The sequence below is a fragment of the Parambassis ranga genome, chromosome 15 (assembly GCF_900634625.1).
Source record: "Parambassis ranga chromosome 15, fParRan2.1, whole genome shotgun sequence".
In the NCBI taxonomy this organism is placed as follows: Eukaryota; Metazoa; Chordata; class Actinopteri; family Ambassidae; genus Parambassis; species Parambassis ranga.
This window is the reverse complement of record NC_041035.1, coordinates 10551215-10571069: the sequence shown is the minus strand read 5'-3', so window position 1 is coordinate 10571069 and position 19855 is coordinate 10551215. Positions and strand designations below refer to the sequence as shown.

Sequence of the window (19855 nt, the reverse complement as noted above, 5' to 3'; positions counted from 1 at the left end):
GAATCTTGAATACACACACACAAACAGACACATACTGTATATATTACTGCATATGCAGGCATAGGCTTAGCTATAAGCAACGCGTGTGTGCACCTAAACACTGGAGGTGGGACTCATAATAGGAAAGGATGGATAAGCAGAGTGGGAAGGGGAGGGGGCGGTCAGAGCTGCGCATCTGTACAGGCAATAGAGGGGAGGAGAGGAGAGGAAGGAAGGATAGAGAGAGACGAACAGGACAAGATGAGGACCGCGGCAGCAGCGATGCAGGAACCGACAGTGGGGCAAGAAAAGGCAGAGAGCACCGAGGAAGACCGATGAGGCACAAGAGAGAAGGCTCAGGAGACGCGCTGTATATGGCTTCAACATGGAGGCGTAGCGGGAGTAGCATGCATTAGGCTAGAGGAGCCCGTTTCATTGTAGCCTAGCAGCAGCATCAGCAGCATCATCATCATCCACCCGTCCAACCTGAGCGGAGAGGAGGAGGAGGAGGAGAGAGAGGGAGACATGGGCTCCCAGGTTGTGCAGACCCTGCGTCAGGGAGTCTGGGCATCTCTGACCGGGGGCTGGTACCACGACCCGGACCAGAACAAATTCAACAACGCATGTCACCTTTATCTGTGGGTATTCCTCCTGATGTTGCCCCTGTCTCTCCATCTGGTGAGTCTTTTTTTTTATTGGGGAACATGACGTTCAAGGCCGCGTGAGGGTGTGAGGTGTATTGGCAGGCTACATTTCATGCAGATAAACAACCAGCAGAATGCAAGAATCTCACATGATTGTTGCTGTGAGAAAGAATAGGCAGAAAGACAGGGCACTGTCGCAGTATATCGCAGTGACGGAACGCATGGCTGCTCCTGGACGTGACAGTGGTGGAGCCAGAAAGCATGGAACTGTGGTTCATAATTTTATGGCTTTCATGGCTTTTAAATAGGTGCAATACAAGTTGAAATACTCCTAATAGAGGACAACAATATTCCAGACATTGCTCACTTTTTTTTCTTCCTGCTCAACCCCCTTACTGTAGGATACAGTCCAATTGAACCCTTTCAGGAGATGACTTCAGTGACCTTTGCCTTCCTTTCATACAGCAGGAAGGTTGCAGGAGTGCGTGAAGAGCTGCTGCTAGTTCAAACACCTTGTCCTTAGCTGTGGTGACACAATACAATTATGGCTTCTTATAGAGTGTAAATAAATATCTTCAGTATTCAATTGTATTATCAGTTCTGTAGGTGCTTTGTGGTGACATTTTAACCCTAAAATACTGTGCTACCATCCATAAAAGAGAGATAGTAAAGCAACATCACAGAATCCGATATGTGAGTGACACCTTCAAGCCACTAAGTTTGTATCAAACCGAGGTTTACTGACAGTTTCCAGTCTGTGTGAAAACATCTACTGCTTCACCCAGCAAAAACAACACAAGCTTTGTGGGAGAGAAGTTTCAAATTTCAGGTTTCTTAGCATTTTCTCTGAAGGTCGCTCATAGTGCCAAATAAACAACAAAAGAGGGTGAAGTGATGATCATATACTGTAGGCACACACATCCTTGGATGCTGTGCAAAACATAAATAATTCAAATAATTTTAAACTATAGTGAAATGAAGAAAAAAGGAGGATTCTCACTTCATATTTAGTGCCAGCAGCACCTCCCACACTGGCTTGTTTCAGCGATTCCACCTTGTGGGTCCTCCTTTGATATGTTTCGTTTCATGCTATAGGCTCAATGGGTGACGGTTCTGGCCTGCAAGCAGGCAAATTTAGTACCCAGATCTGTTCCATCTGTTACTACAAAGCCATGCTGTTTGTAATACATGCTGAATGTGGCTTGGCATTGTCTTGCTGAAACAATATAGCCCCTCCCTGAAAAAGAAGATGTTGCCTGCTTATGTTTTTTTTTCTATATTGTTCAGCATTAATGGTGCCTTCAGAGATGTGCAGGTTTCCCATGCCTATTGAACTGTCATAACAACAGTGACAACAAGGCAGTTAGTCCGTTCTCCTTTTAAGAGTATCAATGAGTTCTAAAAATAAATAAATATAGGATTGAAGAGGCTTAGATTAGAACTGGTTTCTCTATCAGTCTTCACTTTGGGCCCTTCCTCATGTAAATGATATTGATATATGAAGCCAGATCTTGTGGTTCACTGAGCTTGTAATACATCAAGTGTTTAAATAAATAAGAAGCGATAAGTAGCGCCACAGCCGGAATCTGATGCAGCTCATCTCCTTTCTTCTCCACAGGCCCTACCTCCTACCACCATGGCTTTGAGCATCTACTGTACCTCCATCACTGTCTTCTTCATCCTCATCAAGCTGGCAAACTACCGGCTGCACCTGATGTTCGATGAGGGTGAGGCAGTGGTCCGCAGCAGCCTCTCCGACCTCAGCAAGGCTCAGGAGAAAAAGAGTAACGCCTCAGATAACTGCCTGCCTGCCAACATCAGGTATGAACACTTATATTATATTATACACTGAAAGTACAGTCAGAGGGATCAGTTAACTCAGGCATTTTTGTGACTCAAGCTCATCTCCTGCCAGTTTTTCATTCCAAAAATCTAGGCCAGAGGGCTAAATCCCTGATGATACAACTTAATTATTAGCATAAAGTTGTATATTTAGGCTGGAGACCTTCTTTTAGAATAATGCTACAAATACTAATACTATGTATGATTGTGTCTGTTTTCAAGGCCTCTCTTTCTTTGTGATTAGACTTGTCATGTGATCAGGAGTTTCAGAGTGGGATACAGACCCTACTTCATTTCAAAGTACTCAGAACAGCTCTGCCGAATGAGCGAGCTAATGAGAGGAGGTCACTGCTGGCCTCTTGTTTATGCAGAGACTAATAAAAGCAAATGTGCTCTTTCATGTTCTCTTTCTAACTCCGTCACTTTTTAAACAAGGTATGATGAGACAGCAAACCCAGACACCTTTCTGCTTCTTTGTAAATCTCTATTTTTACATGAGAGGCTTGGACATGAAGAATGAGTTGCCACATTTGTGTCTCATTTTTTTCACTCATCTCTCTCATCTTTGTCTAACAGGAAGAGCAGCACAGTCCCAGACAGTGTTGCCATGACGATGTTGGCTCGGAAGCGTCCCAGTCCGGTCATCCAGGTGACAGTGAAACAGACGGAAACTGACCCAGGACTGATTGGAGTGGTGAGTGAAGCGTACGAGTTAAACACCAACACAAAAACACTGTGTTGACATGTCCACATTTTCTTTTGTCTTTTTCACCCAGGACTGTTCTAAGTCAGATGAGGTGAAGCCTGTTGAAGGTGAGGTTGATCTTTTCTACTAAGATATAAAACAGTTTATTAAAGGAAAAAATAAAAACATTAAACAAACATGTGCGGCTGCTGAACTGAAACCTGCACAAACATTTCATCAGCCATGACTTACCAATGATTTTAGGATCTTAAAAATGACTAAAAAACTTTATCAATAGTATGATTTGGGGGAACAAGTGCCTGTCTCTCTACATTGTGTCAGTCAGTCACTCTGTTCCTCTTCCCTGTTGCAGTGGACGGCTTCTCTTCCTTTTCTGCAAACACATCACTGTTGTATATATGCATAGAACGAGCAGGAAGCCAACACAACCAGCTGACTACTTTCAGTAAATTTATGACCTAATGCATGGGTGATTAGTGCAAAGTCAGCCGATGGAGAAAAGGGATATAAACAGTGTGCTGCATAGGATAAGACAATGTCACACATTTGTTTGAATAGCAGGGGGATTGTTCTTCCTTCTGCAGCTCGTTGTGTTGTAATAGGAAAATATTTTTTCTGGGAAATGTGTGTGTTGTCATTGAAGCTGAATAAAAAACTATATTCCTGACAGGAATCGTCAAAGCACTTTGATCTTTTTTTGTTACATTTCCTTTCATTGGTTTCTAGGGCAGGATGAGACTGCTGCAGAGGAGAGGCCTGTGGAGGGAGGCCTGCACCCGAGCCCAGAACCCTCTCCAGATGATCTTTCCAGCCCTGTTCCAGACCAGGCCACCCCCCTGCTGCAGGCCCAGCAGAGGCCCCCCTCCCGGGCTGAGAGAGACGAGACACAGCCCATATCTGCTAGTCCAAAAATTGATGCAGAAACTATTGCTGAAAGTGGAGCTGTGACAGAAGAAGTGGACGTTCAGAGCTCTTTGAATGGAGGACAGTCTGAGCAGGAAGGTGTGGTGGAGAAAGACGCAGAACAGGAAATGGTTGAAGAAAAAGACTGTGAGGACAAAGAGACTGAAGACAGAGAAATGATTGATGAAGGTTTGCCTCCATCCAAGGGCAGTGAAGATGAGAGTGAGGAGGAGAGCGAGGAGCTAAAGGAGCCATCAGATACCAACCATAACTCGCTGGAGACTCCACAGGAGGACCAGGATGAATTTATTGACATCCCAGAAGCTCCTGCACAGGTAGGTCATGCAGACTTAGACAAAGGTTTGTGTTTGACTGGTAAAAAGCAGTGACATGAACCGTCTGTCCTTTGTGTGGTCTCTTAGGCTGAGCCAGTGGAGGAGACATATTGTTCTGATGAGATTGAGGTGGTTCTGGTGGATAACTCTGGCTCTGGGCATGTGTCCACTCACCTGGATGACAGCGACACAGTGAAGATCATCATCACTATGAGCTGCGACCCTCAGACTGCTGCTCAGCTGGAGGAGAGTGTGAAGCAGAGCCTTCTGGAGAACGCACAGGTGTGAATCAGGCTGGTAAAGCTCTGAAATCTGCAGCTCAAATGTCAAAGCACTTTTCTGTGTGGAACTGTTTAGTCTGAGGCGTTTTCCCTCTGTGATGCTGCTGGTGACAGATTGTTCTTTAATAATGCACAGATTCCCATTGAAGGTGTTGTTACATTAAAGGGATAGTGTATGACGTGTGTGTCTGTGTGTGTGTGTGTGTTTACCCTGCAAGGCTCAAAAGGAGGCAGGAGAATGTCACATTAAGATCCCCGTCATCACCTTCGACTCTCCTGAGGAGGACAAGCAGGAGGTGGAGGAGGGGGAAGAAGCGACAGGCTCAGAGGATGACCCCACCCCCAAACAGCAGCAGACCATAAGCCAAAGTGAAGAGTTTCACTTGTGCAGAGAAACAAACAGCTCTGACTCCACCACACTGGAGTGTCCAGATCCAGACCAGGAACTTCTCGGCCTGCAAATAACTACAGACAGTACACCAAGCCCACAACTGACAAATGACAACAGCTCATCGGGTATTGATGTCCACTCCCACCCTGATGACACAGACCCTCTGGATCCTAACGTAGATTCACAAGGCTTTTTGCGTCTGCCGCAAACCCTGGCTCGCTATGTTACAGGAGGACGGACTCACATCCGAGGACTGAGCATGGACAGCGGGAAGGATGCAGTTCTGCTTTCAGACCGATCACATAACACTGTATGTTGGCAGTCTAGCACCGTTTCTATTTCTGTGTCTCTTGTTGTTTGTCAGCCCATCTGTCCACTCATACACACAAATATTTGTCTTTCTATCAGACCACCATGACCAGTTCCAAGTCAGATCTGGAGGCAAAGGAGGGCCAGATTCCTAACGAGTCCAACTTCTTGGAATTTGTTTCCTTGTTGGGGTCTCTTAGTACGAGAGCAGGGGGGGCCAGTGCACAGGAAGAGGAGGGACCAGAGTGCAAAGAGGAACAGGAAGCTGCAGAGGAAGGTGAATTCATCTTCTCTATTTGTATTCAAAGGTGTTAAAGATGAAGATGTAATATGGAATTTGGCTGAATGCAGGCTTATGCATTTAAATGTAAATATACCTTAATATACAATGTTTTGGCTCTTATCTATGTAGGTATTGATTTATGTAATCTAACAATGTATTTATTCCTTATACAGAGAATCAGAGTACAACTTCCAGACAAGATGAAATGGCAACACAGACCAGCAGTGACAACAACAAACAAGAGAGACCCAAACCACCTACCAGTCTGCCTACCAACACACTACAGGCTATCCCACCCACACACATCCCTATAGTTTCTCCTGACAGGTAAGCGTGCCTGCAGAGATGCATGTCCCAGTAAAAATATGCTTCTGCTTCTCTCCGCTGATTTTGTTCCCTGTAGTCCACAGACAGACAAAGAGAAGGATCCAGACTACGATTCTCTGCCTTCGCAAACATCCCAGTCTGAGAGCTCCATGCTGCAGGTCATCTGCAGGCCAGAGGCCACCAACAAAGAAGAGGCCTACACCTTCCATACTGTACACAGTAAGCAGCTCCTCCTGTTCATTTTACTTCCTGATAGCTTTACTTTATAGCTCAAAAAGCTGTTAGATTTAATGGTAGATTACTCAGATAGAAAATGTCTGACAGGTTTAATGTTTCTTTCTCCAGGAGACAGGCCTCGTAAGCTGTATGCAGAGAGAGCTCTCAACCTGCCTCTTGGAGCAGAGCTCATTACAGGCAACATGTGGTACTGCTGTCAAATCTTCTATTTACACTCTTTTACTCCCTCCCATCATCATCTCCTTTATAATTCTAGCTGCTGTGTGCTTACCTTTTTGTCCTTATCTTTGCCTGTATAAGCAGGTAAATTCCACATACTGACATCAGCCCGCTGTGTGTGTGTGTGTGTGTGTCTTCAGTGACCTGCTGTCAACTTCCTCCAACTCAGAGTGTCAGGATGGCTTGGTGGGTGGTCACACCGACTGTCCTTTCCAGCGACGCATCATTCCTGCTCACAGGCTTCGTCCACGGAGGACGCACCCTGAGATCTTCCAGGTGACATTTTATCTCTTTATTCTGAAAACCAAGAGTGTCTATGAGTTACTAAAGCTAAGATGCTGTAATGTTAGATTCCAATTGATGGCTTAATGTGTTTGAACAGTGAATTTCAGTTTGAAAATCTGCTGGTTGCACACTTAATTTATCAGCCAAGTAGAAAATAGGATTAGTGTGTTTTTCTTCTCTGTCACACTGTGATTAACTGACTTGCCTACATATGAGTCATTGCTGCTGTTTGGAACTAAAGCCTAAACATCAGACCTGAATCCGTCTACATCACTTCTGGATGCAGACCAGCAGCAGGGGTGACATAAGCTGTCTGAAGCTCAAAGCACACAGACCCTCTGCTGAATCATTAATGCAGCACTCTGTGCATGTTGTACGTCCTGAAAAAAAGATGTTGCCGTGTGTACCTGTAATGATCCTGGCTGTGCTTTGGATTATTCTACCAGTCAGTATTATTGCAGTTGAATTCATGTTGCTATAATTGTGTGTGTGTGTGTATCAGGAAGAGGACTCTTTGGATGAGTCATCAGAGACTTCCACTCAAGAGAAGCCGACCAGGAAAATTTATTACAAGCTTAAGCTGTTTCCTGGGAAGTGGATCAACATTTTATATGACAGGCTCACATTGCTCGCCCTTTTGGATAGGTAATACCCCAACCCTTATTTCTGATATCTGGATGTGATTGTTCAGAATATTTTGATTTTAGTAACCAGTTCAGTCCCTTAACATCTTCCTAATTTAAGTGCATGAGCAGGGTTTTAACGCCTATTTAGCTGCTCTGCTTAGCAGCCCTGCTGTGACCCATCTCTGCCTCTGCATCTACTGTTTTTATACAGAAACCAGGATGTTCTGGAGAATCTAGTTGCCGTCTTCATGGCCTTCCTGGTCTCTTTTCTGGGTTTTGTGCTTCTCAACCACGGCTGCTTCAAAGACTTTTGGGTCTTCCAGTTCTGCCTGGTCATCGCCAGCTGCCAGTATTCCTTACTGAAGGTAAGAAATATCAGTTAAACCATACTGCTGGTAAACCGTGAGCTTGAACCGTGAGCCTAAAATAGGCTAAAACTGACCACAGACGTGTTAGTTTCTATTTGTTTCCCCTCACTTCCTCTCTGCTGAACTTTGTCATTGCTGCTATTTTAATTTTCCTGTAAAATTATCGTTTATCACTGACGCCTCTGTGTGTTTTTCAGAGTGTTCAGCCAGATGCAGCCTCACCAACACATGTGAGTGTTACTTTGTTGCTTAAACGTTGCAGAACATATGTCTCTGTTTGCTTTTCCTCTTCACTGGTGCCTGTTGTTAGTGTTTGGCTTATTATGTCATAGATTTCAAAGCAGTTCCTTTTTCTATATGAATAATTTTTTTTTGTTTTGACTGACAGTGAGGCCACAGATGTTCTGACCTTATGCCCTGTCATGGTGAAACCCCATGAAAGGAAAAGACTATAAGCATGCAGCCATAAATGGCTATGATTTCACTGTGAGTAGGCGGATCTGCAACTAACATCCTAATATGTGTGTGTTCATGCATTTGTATGTCTCCAGGGCCACAACCAGTTGGTGGCCTACAGCCGAGCAGCCTATTTCTGTATTTTCTGCACTCTGATATGGCTGTTGGAGCATCTGCTGAGGAGGAAGGACCTGCCTGTCTCCACCCTGTATGGAGTCACCATTGTCTGCTACGACGTGCTTCACTTTATACGAGACCTGCTAGTTGGTAGGGATAAATATAACACGCAGAGTAACATGTGCACATACATAGCTTTGTTTTAGAGTAGTAGATTATCCACACATGACTAAATGTCTTCAAACTTGGAGCAAACATACACTTGGATACGTGGATGAAATTATTCATTTTGGGATTATAGGTCAAAGGTCAAAAGACACTCTGACTCATGTTCACCTATAAGACAATTTATGAATGTGATGTCTTAAGCTCAACCTTTACTTGGCCTTAAGGATGAGCTGAATAGTTTGGTAGGCAAAGGTCAAAGGTCACAGTGGCTAAAAATCAATAATTTACACGCTGATTATATTGAATATGATAACAGTTCTGTCTAAAAGTTAGAAAAAGCTAACTGAGCTTGCATTTTCTTGGTATTTATGGGAGTTTAGGACTTTGCTGAGGTTGTAGTGTTATCAATCATTTGTCCCTGCTGTTGATTGCTGTTTTTTTCAGACTTTGCACTTCTAGTTGTTGTAGTGTACTCCATTTTAGTCGACATATTTGCTCTCTCCAGCAGAATACCAAAGCAGTGGTGTCTTTACAGGCAGCAGATTTAAAACATCTTGAAGGTAGGGTAGGAGATTTCATTCTGATGCACGTTTTGGCTTCAGAGTAAGCTCAGAGAGAAAGGGGCGTGTGTTTACTTTCGAAATCTGGCTGACTCTTACTGAGTTTTCAAAATCTCCTACCCTACCTTTAATGCATACAGGGATTTGCCCAGCTCCTGTATGTATATGCATTTATATGGAGAAACGTTCTGCACCACTGTTTTTAGATAACGATTTATCTTATTCCCTGTTCAAAACTATGGCTTGTCTTTGACAGACACTGAGGAGCGTGTTGTGTTCTCTGCACACAGGTTTCACTTACTGCTTCCCCATCACCTTCCTGGTAGGCCTTTTACCTCAAATCAACACCTTCACCATCTACCTGCTGGAGCAGATCGACATGCACTTTTTTGGAGGGACAGGTTCATGAAAATACATCAAATAAATTATGAAAATATATAAAACCTTTACATAGATGTAAACTGATGAGTGTTTTGATCCTTGCTCTGATTTGTGTCTCTCAGCTGCTACAAGTCTGGTCTCTGCAGTGTACAGCATCCTACGCAGCCTGATCGCTCTGTCTCTGCTGTACGGTTTCTGCTTCGGAGCTCTCAAGGTAGGAAACAAAACCTGTATTCATGTCACCCCCCCCTGGTTAAAGGAACAGAGGAAATTCATTCTGCATTAAAGGAGTTCGGTGATGGACCAAAACAGAGTCATCCTTCACATGTGACTACAAGATTGCAGCAGAGGAGAGAAAGATTTAGAAGCAGCGGATTCTCACTGGTGTGTGATTGTGTGGAATTACAGGAGCCGTGGGATGAGCAGCACACTCCGGCACTGTTCTCTGGTTTCTGTGGCCTTCTGGTGGTGTTCTCCTATCACCTCAGCCGGCAGAGCAGTGACCCCTCTGTCCTGCTGTGAGTATTATCGTGTGTAAAATGATGGACACTTGTGGCCTGAGAGTTAATTGGATAATTACATTTTTCGATTCCTATTTAATTAATTTCAGTTTCAGTGTATGCTGTACTGATATTTCATATTAGGCAACCTTTATTGATTTAGAACGGAAGCCATTATATTGAGCTATTCTTACGTAAAAGCCATCAAATTTCCACTGACAAAAGCAGCAGGACTTCCTTAACATCTAGGTTATGTAATAAGCATGCGTACGTAATTGAAAAGGTCAATATATCATCCATCTATATATTCATCATGGCATATGCAATTGTGGGTCCTTTGACAATACACTCAGTGTAATAAATCAGGTCAGTGTAATCTTGGCAGTGCCTGATGCTCTGTAATCTTTCACAAATCCAAAAACAAACACATAAGTTAAGATGAAGCATATGGTCAATGCGCTGATCTGAGGTCACCTGAGGGCAAAACAGGTTTTTGAGTTTAGTGTCATTGTTGTCTCATAAATCAGATAAATCAGGATATCAGACGTGTTTTTAAGTGTCTTTCTGCTGTTGATTTCCCATCTAACATTTCTTTGACAGATCTTTGATCAAATCAAAAGTAATGCCTGCACTAGTGGAGAGTGAGGAAGAGGAGGATGAAGATGTAGACATTAAAGACCCACTGCCTGAGAAACTGCAGAACTCCATGGTAATAAATAGACCCATGTGATGTAGCTCTGTTTTGCCAGTGATGTTAGTGGAAGATGATGAATATTATTGTTCAGTGTCTCCTCTGGGCAATAAACGAAGATTATTAGCTCACAATAAATATTATCAGCCAATCAATACTCATTAACGTGGTGCGCCTGTGAATTGTTACACGCTGCCTGTGCAGAGGCAGAGCAGATGCTGAAACAATGTTGATCATTCCCTGATTACAGGGAATTATGCATCAGAGAACACAAGGCTCCCACTGCCTTCTACAGTATTAATGGGGATTGTGAAGCTCTTAACTCTACTCACTCTGCTGAGTCTCTGATCTCCAAAAACGAAACGCTCAGAGCGATTAGACAGAAATAATCACACACCTGGATAAGCCTGCATTTTCATGTGGATTATGAATGACTGCAGCTTTTCTTCCCTCTCTGCAGAAGGAGATTCTGCTCTCGGACGTTGTTGTGTGCTCCGTTGCCTACATTCTAACCTTTGCCATCACCGCCAGTACTGTGTTTCTGTCTCTAAAGGTGAGATTATCATCTCCTCTGTCACATTTTGCAGGAGTACTAACACACTGATGACTCATTATACACCAAATTGTATGCAGCCCTTTGTGACCATCGTGCTGTATGCTCTGGCGGGGACGGTGGGGTTTGTCACTCACTACCTAATCCCCCAGCTGAGGAAGCATCACCCCTGGTTATGGATCTCCCATCCGGTCCTCAAGACTAAGGAGTACCACCAGTTTGAACCCAGAGGTCAGCATGCCTACTATATCTAAGTCATCATTACAAAACATCAACCACTGAGTTCCATCTTCATCTCGGGGAAGGTGAGGATGCCTAATTGAGTGAACAGAGCAGGTGTTGGTTGAGCACACATCCACATTCCTGGAGTTTTGTGTTAGAGTGATCATTTCCTGGTGCAGCAGCACTCCTCTTGTCCGCTTCCCACATTCTTGATTTTTCTTGTGTGTTTCACAGAGGATGCTGTGCTGATGTGGTTTGAGCGTCTGTATGTTGGACTCCTGTGCTTTGAGAAGTACGTAGTGTACCCTGCCATCATACTGAGCGCGCTCACTAACGACAGCTTTGCTCTCAGTCACCGCAAGAAGCTGGGAATCCAGTGAGTGGACATGCAGCATAATATATGACCTCTATATCACAATCAGAATGAGCCACCTGTTTGATCTGTCTCTCTCTGCAGCGGTGACGTTCTCCTGACAACAATCGCTGGCCTGAAACTCTTGCGTTCATCCTTCTGTGACCCCAGTTTCCAGTTCCTCACTCTGCTCTTCACTCTTGTTTTTTTTCACTTTGACTGTCCACATGCCTCTGAGAGCTTCCTGCTAGACTTCTTCATCATGTCTATTGTCTTCCACAAGGTAAAAGAACAGTGTGTGTCTCAGTGCCATAGCTGACATGCTGTGGATGTTCTGTTTAGCTCTGAATAGATTTTAAAAGCAGTTCATGACAGAGGACAGTTTTAGCCTCACTTTAGTACAGATGCTTTTCTCTGGACCCTGCTCTGCTCTTTAATGACTGTGTGCTTCTGTTTTTGAGCAGATGCGTGAGTTGTTGCTGAAACTCCATTTCATCCTGGTTTACATCGCTCCCTGGCAGATTGCCTGGGGCAGCGCTTTCCATGCCTTTGCTCAGCCGTTTGCGGTGCCTCGTATCCTTTTACTAAGACCTACGTGTGCACATTTGTGTGTAGGAGTGCATCAATAGATGCTTTATTTCTTTCCTGAACTGGTGTGTGTGTCCAGACTCTGCCATGCTGCTGCTTCAGACTCTTCTCACCACCATCTTCTACACCCCGCTGGCCCCCTTCCTGGGCAGTGCCATCTTCATTTCCTCTTACCCACGACCTGTCAAGTTTTGGGAGCGAAATTACAAGTAAGACCCCAAAGAAATAAGCGAGTCACTTTGAGAAACCAACCCATCTTCTTCTGAGCTTACATGACTCTGTTCCTTCTTATTTATTGATGTGAGAAAGTTTTTCTTGCTTTCTTGCGAAGAACACTCTAAAAATACCTCCACAGCTTTGTCGTGCAGCCTGTGATTATATTTAGATAGTGTTCTTGAAATGTTTGAACTAAAATCACTGACATCATTATGACAGCAACGTGACCACATAAAGTTGAACAAACTGACACAACAGAGCAGTTCAGTCATGAAATATTTAGTTTCAAGTAAGCTGGGTGGCTGTGGAAGCTGTAGATCGATCTGTTTTGCTTCTCAGTCTGCATCAAATAAGATCTGTTTATAGTAATACAATCTACACAGGTTTTCAAGAAGATATCCGAAGCAAACAATGGAACACTTGCATAAATGGTATCTTTCATACCTTCCTGACATTGTAACAGGTTGCGGGATATACAGTATTTGACATAGCTTGTGTAAAATTACCATCTTACGACTGATTAAAATAAATGCGATAAAATAAAATAAAAATAAAAGTTTAGGAAAACCCTTTGTTTATTAGCAAAGTTCAAGTGGCCAAGACTGACCTTTGATTTAACCTCTGAAATTCTACTTCATCCTTGACTTTTACGTGTGAAGTTTATGAACCTCTGTCAAAGCATTTCTGAGATAGCAGAAGATATTGAGATATTGTGTTCACAAAAACGCAGGGACAACCTGAGGTATGAGTACGCTGATGGTGAATATATATAAATTAACACATACATGTTTTTTTTTTAAACTTTTTTGTTACTAGTGCTGTAACCAACCCACATTTTCCCCCATCTGCCAGTTCCCTCCATAAAGACTGACCTCCGGTGGCTGATATTGTGCACTGCAGTGCACATCAAAACAGCCTCATCTCATCAGTGTAATGGAAAGAGGAGTCTGTGTATATCTTCATGATGTATAGTATAGGAATTATATCTTGGAAAGCCTCTTGACGTCACTTTGGCCTGCATGGCTGTAAGAGTCTGTCTCCTGTCCCTTGCAGCACAAAGCGTATTGACAACTCCAACAGCAGACTGGTCTCCCAGGTGGACAAGGAGACAGGTGAGTCTTGTCTGACTATTATTAGCTGTGTGTGTGCGTTTTCAAAAACTCCTGTCCTTTCTATAAATCCATCTGACTGGACTGTAAGCTTTGCCGTTCTTTTCCTCTCACAGGTTGTGATGATAACAATCTGAACTCCATCTTTTATGAGTATCTGACTCGCTCACTGCAGCATTCACTTTGTGGTGACCTCATGCTGGGCCGGTGGGGAAACTACAGCGCCGGGGACTGTTTCATTCTGGCGTCTGACTACCTCAACGCCCTGGTCCACCTCATCGAGATCGGCAATGGCTTGGTCACTTTCCAGCTTAGGGGTCTGGAGTTCAGAGGTACAGTTTGACCGTCCCAACCCTGACACGATATCCTGCCTTCTTAGTAATCACGTCCTTTGTGTCTCCTCCCTAGGTACGTACTGTCAACAGCGAGAGGTGGAGGCCATCACAGAAGGTGTGGAGGAAGATGATGGGTGCTGCTGCTGTGAGCCAGGCCACCTGCCTCACATGCTGTCCTGCAACGCAGCTTTCAACCTGCGCTGGCTGGCCTGGGAGGTGATGGCCACCAAGTACCTGCTGGAAGGTTACAGCATCAGTGAGAACAATGCCGCCACCATGCTGCAGGTGTACGACCTCCGAAAGCTGCTCGTCACCTACTACCTAAAGGTATGTTTACACTTGTGTCTGTCACACCCGGGAGCAGAGTATGTTTCTGGATAATTCTGTGAGCTTAGTGACATGTTGGATTGGATTATCCAACTTGTCTGAACAGGCTCTTAAAGATTTGCTGACTGTCCTGCCCCCTCCCTGTCTCCTGTCAAGAGTATTATCTACTACCTGGTCCACTCTCCTAAACTGTCCACCTGGCTCAAGGACGCAATCATCCAGGAGCCGCTTCAGTCCTACACTAAGTGGCACCACATAGAGCGTGACCCTCAGGTCTTCAGTGTGAAGATCGATGAAGACTACGTGCACTGCCTGCAGGGAGTCACACGTGCCAGTTTCTGTAACGTCTACTTGGAGTGGATCCAGTACTGCGCTGGGAAGATGGAGACAGTGCGTCTTTAAAGATTATTCTGTCAAACTTCAGTATGATGTATAATTATACAAAAGTTGCATTTCCAGTTTCACACTGTGATAAAAAACATTTTGTTACCATGAACACACTGTGGGAGAATCTGCTCTTCATCTGTGTGTTTGTGTGCAGCCTGTTGACTGCGATGAAGACTCTCCTCTGGTGACTTTGTCTTACGCTCTCTCTGTCCTGGGGCGGAGATCACTTGGCACAGCGTCGCACAACATGTCCAACAGGTAAACCAGGCTCAAGCCTAACTGCAATTTTCTTTTCCATTTTTCCATACTAAGAAGGAATGTTAAGAAGATAAAAATATCATGAGAGATACTTTTCATCTCAACATTTATTATGATAACCAGGGAGGAGGCTAAAACAAGTACACATTGTTTGTGCGGACTTCAAGCTGTGTGTCAGCCACATTTGGAGGAGTGCCAGTATATATTTACCTGCATCTTGACAGATACACCAGAAGAGGGCCTCAGCACCTAAATGTGTAAACATGCACATTATTCAAACAGTTTCATTGTTCTGTTCTCATTTGCCACAAAGCCTGGAATCCTTCCTGTACGGTTTCAACACCCTGTTCAAAGGTGACTTTCGCATTGCCACAAAAGACGAGTGGGTCTTTTCTGATCTGGACCTCCTGCAGAAAGTGGTGGCTCCTGCGGTCAGAATGAGCCTCAAATTGCATCAGGTAAAGACACATTAAACGTGTGTCTGATGAAGTTCTTCAGTCCTTCAGGATGACTTCTGTGCTCTTTCAGGATCACTTTACCTGTCTGGAGGAAACCGAGGAAGCATCTATCTTGTACGAAGCCATCACAAACTACCGCAGCAGCCTGGTCATCTGCCACGAGAGTGACCCCGCTTGGCGTAAGGCGGTGTTATCCAGCCGTGACACGCTGCTCACTCTGAGACACATGATCGATGATGGCACGGACGAGTATAAGATCATCATGCTGTACAAGCGGCATCTCAGCTTCAAGGTCATCAAGGTAAAAGCGACGAAAGTGATGTGTAATATGTGAGGAGTATTTCAATTTTCAGGCCACAGCTGGAGTACCTATGGGTGCTGAAAGTGAAGGTTAGATGGTGACAAATGCAGGAATTCACACCTGAATGCAAATGTTTCTGATTTGATGCTTTGATAATCTCATTTCTGCAGATCAATAAGGAGTGTGTGAGGGGTCTGTGGTCAGGCCAGCAGCAAGAGTTGGTGTTTTTACGGAACCGGAACCCAGAACGTGGCAGCATCCAAAACTCAAAGCAAGCGCTGAGGAACATGGTCAACTCGTCCTGCGACCAGCCGCTGGGCTACCCCATGTATGTATCATTCAGAGCTCTTCTGCAGCCTCAGGGGTAGAGCATAGTGCTGTTATTTAAAAGGTCCCATATTGTACCCAAGTTGAAAACACAACAGATTGTTCACTCTACCATACTTTAAAGTTCCTGGCTTTCGCTTTGTTTTTAATCAGCTGTTATCCTGCTTTTCCTTACCTTCTAGGTATGTGTCACCATTGACAACGTCGTATGCAGGAACACACCGTATGCTCCGCAGCATTGGAGGAGGGGCTCTGAGCCTGGATTCTGTGCGTTCCTGGCTCTGCTCTAAATGGTTACGGTTAGTACATTTTTTCTTACCTTATTTCCTACCTTGGAGTGCAGTCTGTAATTGTCTTTGTTTGTGCCCTCCAGGCTGAACCCTCCCAACAACTCTTCCTGTGACTGCTCTTTAATTAGCATTCCTCACATGCTAAAGATAAACAGAAAAAGGCCTCTTTTTTAGTTTGCTTTAGTCTGGAGGGTAAGGGACGATGCTGTAACTGAAAGGTCATGAGTTCAGTTTTTGGATTAACCATCAGTCTCTGAGGATCATTAAGGAAGAAACTGACTATAAGACAGTTTAATTTATCATTATTATCTGTGCAAGGTGTTGTTAGGATTTTCTTCATCAGATCCTAAAAATATATTGTAGTTCACTGTCAAATGCCTCCTAATATTTCTTGCTTATGTTCTTTTATTTCACATAATGATGAATGTCCAAATAATCTCTTGTTCACAAAAATTGTAAAAAGTATCCATCATGTCTGAGCTATTGAAGAAAGCTTCTGGGATTCATTACAGGTTGTGATGGTGCAGATTCGGGTAACTTGTATAAATCAGCCTGGATAAGATGCAAACTGCAGTGCTTCTCTGTGGATTTACAGATATTGACTTGGTGGAAGTCACTGCCGGGGAGAGACTTCACTGCCAACCTAATGTAGTTTTAAATACGTGCGCAGGGACAGTGGGAGTGCACGCTTGAGAGAAAGAGACAGCTGGATTACAGAGTGGAGGGGCAGCCAGAAGCTTTGACTTTCTGCTGCTGCTGTATTTCTCCTCCTTTTCCTCGTCCCCTCTCACTGTCCTCCACACGTTTGTTTCTCCATCCCTCATTTACACATTACTTCCAGCATAGTTTAGCATATAGGTTTTGCATTAACCTCTGTGGGTCAGCTCATGGTGGGTGTGTGTGTGTGTGTGTGTGACTTTGCAGCTCTCCGTTAAGCTTCTTAGGAGCTGAGATTTCCTTGCAGATTAGATTAGATTGCTAATCCTGTTTCATCGGCCTTGAGTTAAAGGTGTTGTCTTAATGTTGCTAAGTAGCAGAGGAGCAAAGGAAATGAATTGTGCCTCGTCAGCCAGAGCACATTTAACTAATTTAAGAGGAAGAGTGCACCAGTGTGTGTCACATATGCTAGCACAGTTACATAACATCTCCCTCTGTCTGAGAGTAAGAGTGTGTGTGTGTGTGTGGTTAACCAGCTGGGATAGTTGAGGCTTTGCTAAATTTTTTATGGCCTGTTGCCCGCGTGTATCCCCTGCACTGATGTAGATGTGAATAAATAAATCAAAGCTGTGTGTGTGTGTTTTGTAGGGTGCGTAAGGACAACCTGACCAGCTGTAACAGTGGCGTCAACATGGAGGACGTAGACTGTGGAGCTGGTGGTTCATCCTCGCTGAGCCACAACCGCCCGTCCTCTGTAACGTCCAACAGCCTGAGCCTCTACCAACACAGAGCGAGGACAACACACAGCCACAGACACCACAATTCAGGCAAGTACACATCAACACTTGATCATAAACGTCACAGCTTTAGTTTGTCTGATATGACACTTTGGCTTTGTCATTGGCAGCTCAGATATTCCTGAAAAACCACAGCTGGCTAGCTACCTTGCGATCATCTATATATATAATAAGCTATGAGGATAAGAGTTATGTTTATATTTATGTTATGTTATATCATATCAGGGTGTACATATTCATGTTTCTGTTTGTTCCTACAGCTAGGAGAGAGTACCGCAGTCGATCAGTGCAACCTCAGAGTCAGCGTCCCCCCGTCACCAGTCAATCAGGGCCTATCCTGGACTCAGGCTCCACCCATGGCCTCGTTCAGCGTCTGTCCAACAGCCAGTTATCCTTTAACACTTCAATAGCCTCTATATTCTCCCAGGTATGCACACACACACACACACATACATACATACATACATACATACTAATTAATTATAATAAGAGTTTGTGTCTGTTCAGGTTCCTCGTCTGTCAGGAGCAGGAGGGATCAGCTCGCAGCTGCAGGCCGCACAGCATCAGCAACGCTCCAGCCAAGTAGGAGCTTTGTAAACTTCTGTGCATGCCACAGCACGTGGCTACACATGGTTGTTGAGTGATGATTTGTGTTTCTGTATGCCGTCCTCAGTGTGCTCTTCTTCACGGTGCCTCTCCTCAGGTCTCCTCATCATCATCCACCCTCAGCTTGTTGTTTGGGAAGCGTAGTTTCTCCAGCGGCCTGGTGATCTCCGGTCTGTCCGCTGCTGAAGGGGGCAACACCACAGATACACAATCATCATCCAGCGTCAACATCGCCATGGGACCTTCACACAGATCCAGCAGCATAGCCACACAGGTAGGAGTCCAATCATTCAGAACACATGCAAAGTTCTCCGCGGTGTGAATTCTCCACCATCCTGAACTCCTCCCTCTCCTCCCCCCTTTAGTGGACATCAGAGCCGTACGAGAGTATAGATGCCTCCAATTCCAACGCCGCCATTACCGTGAAAGACGTCACGCAGTCCAGCGACCGAGGCTGCAGCCAGGGATTGGACAAGACCCAGGAGGACTCAGCATCAACAGCCGCAGAGCCTACTGATCAAAAGACTGTCTGACAGAGAGAGAACACACACACACACACACACACACACGAGTGCCCATATACAGAGAGGACTGTATAAAAAGCTATACTAATACACATACATACAGAGGATTGTGTGAGAGAGCACCCATGCACATGAACCTGCCTCGTCTCCTGTCCTCAGCATGTGGTCTCACCCTGTTGTCTGAATGTAAAGTCTGAAAAACATGATCTTGAATCCAGTTGATGAAATAAAGATGTTTTTAAAAGAGAGTCTCTTTCTACAGTTACATTTAAATCAGTGTTTTAGAGAGACATCAGTAGAGGGCATTTGTTTTTTTTAATGCAGATTATTATCAGATTATAAATTATCCTGTATTATTTAAAAACACATGCACAGTTTGAGGCTAGAGTGTGATTTCTAACATTTACCTTTTTTCACTTGTCGTTGATAGTTTTACAAAGAAATGTGGAGGATTTTTAGATTTCAGCCTGGGGATTTAGTTTACTCAATTACCAGTATTTTATTAAAGATTTAATTAATCTAATTACAAAATAAATAATGGTTTGTTGAAAATGCCAATTAGACCTTATGTTAAAATCAAACAAGTAAGTACACTACACAAGACTAATAACATTTCATACTTCAAACAAGAAAAAGATTAAATTAAAGGAACAAATACAAACAGATATGACAACATTCAGTATTCACTGCTATCTTCAGTTAAAGAAAGACACACCCACCTTTGGCAAAAATCTATTTAGTATTTATTGTAAGTTGTTACATTTAGATTTCTTTCTCTAGCAGCACTATTTAAATTACAGATATTCAAGGGCAGTTACCATAGATTGGATTTGTTGTTGTTTTTTAATGCAAGATGTCATTGTGTAAACAGAGACAGAGACAGAACCATAGATTAAAATGTAGCACAACTGAGCACACCGTAAATGTGACATTAAACTCA

General features: G+C 43.9%; 1 protein-coding gene across 1 annotated transcript; it reads left to right on the top strand.

The window, feature by feature from the left end:
• Positions 1-220: 220 nt before the first annotated feature.
• Positions 221-19032, top strand: pcnx2 (pecanex 2). The gene is made up of 40 exons (XM_028423195.1): positions 221-657; positions 2242-2444; positions 3042-3156; positions 3242-3278; positions 3898-4409; positions 4497-4691; positions 4909-5391; positions 5490-5667; positions 5847-6000; positions 6077-6219; positions 6346-6424; positions 6597-6732; positions 7244-7386; positions 7579-7732; positions 7933-7965; positions 8287-8458; positions 9327-9437; positions 9540-9631; positions 9826-9935; positions 10518-10626; positions 11069-11161; positions 11242-11392; positions 11618-11759; positions 11841-12018; positions 12200-12308; positions 12403-12532; positions 13593-13651; positions 13765-13980; positions 14057-14310; positions 14467-14700; positions 14852-14955; positions 15269-15413; positions 15484-15714; positions 15885-16042; positions 16224-16340; positions 17637-17819; positions 18050-18212; positions 18293-18367; positions 18489-18665; positions 18757-19032. Exons 1-40 carry the CDS (start codon positions 505-507, stop codon positions 18922-18924), a joined length of 6399 nt encoding a protein of 2132 aa, XP_028278996.1. The 5' UTR covers positions 221-504; the 3' UTR covers positions 18925-19032.
• The last annotated feature ends 823 nt before the right edge of the window (positions 19033-19855 follow it).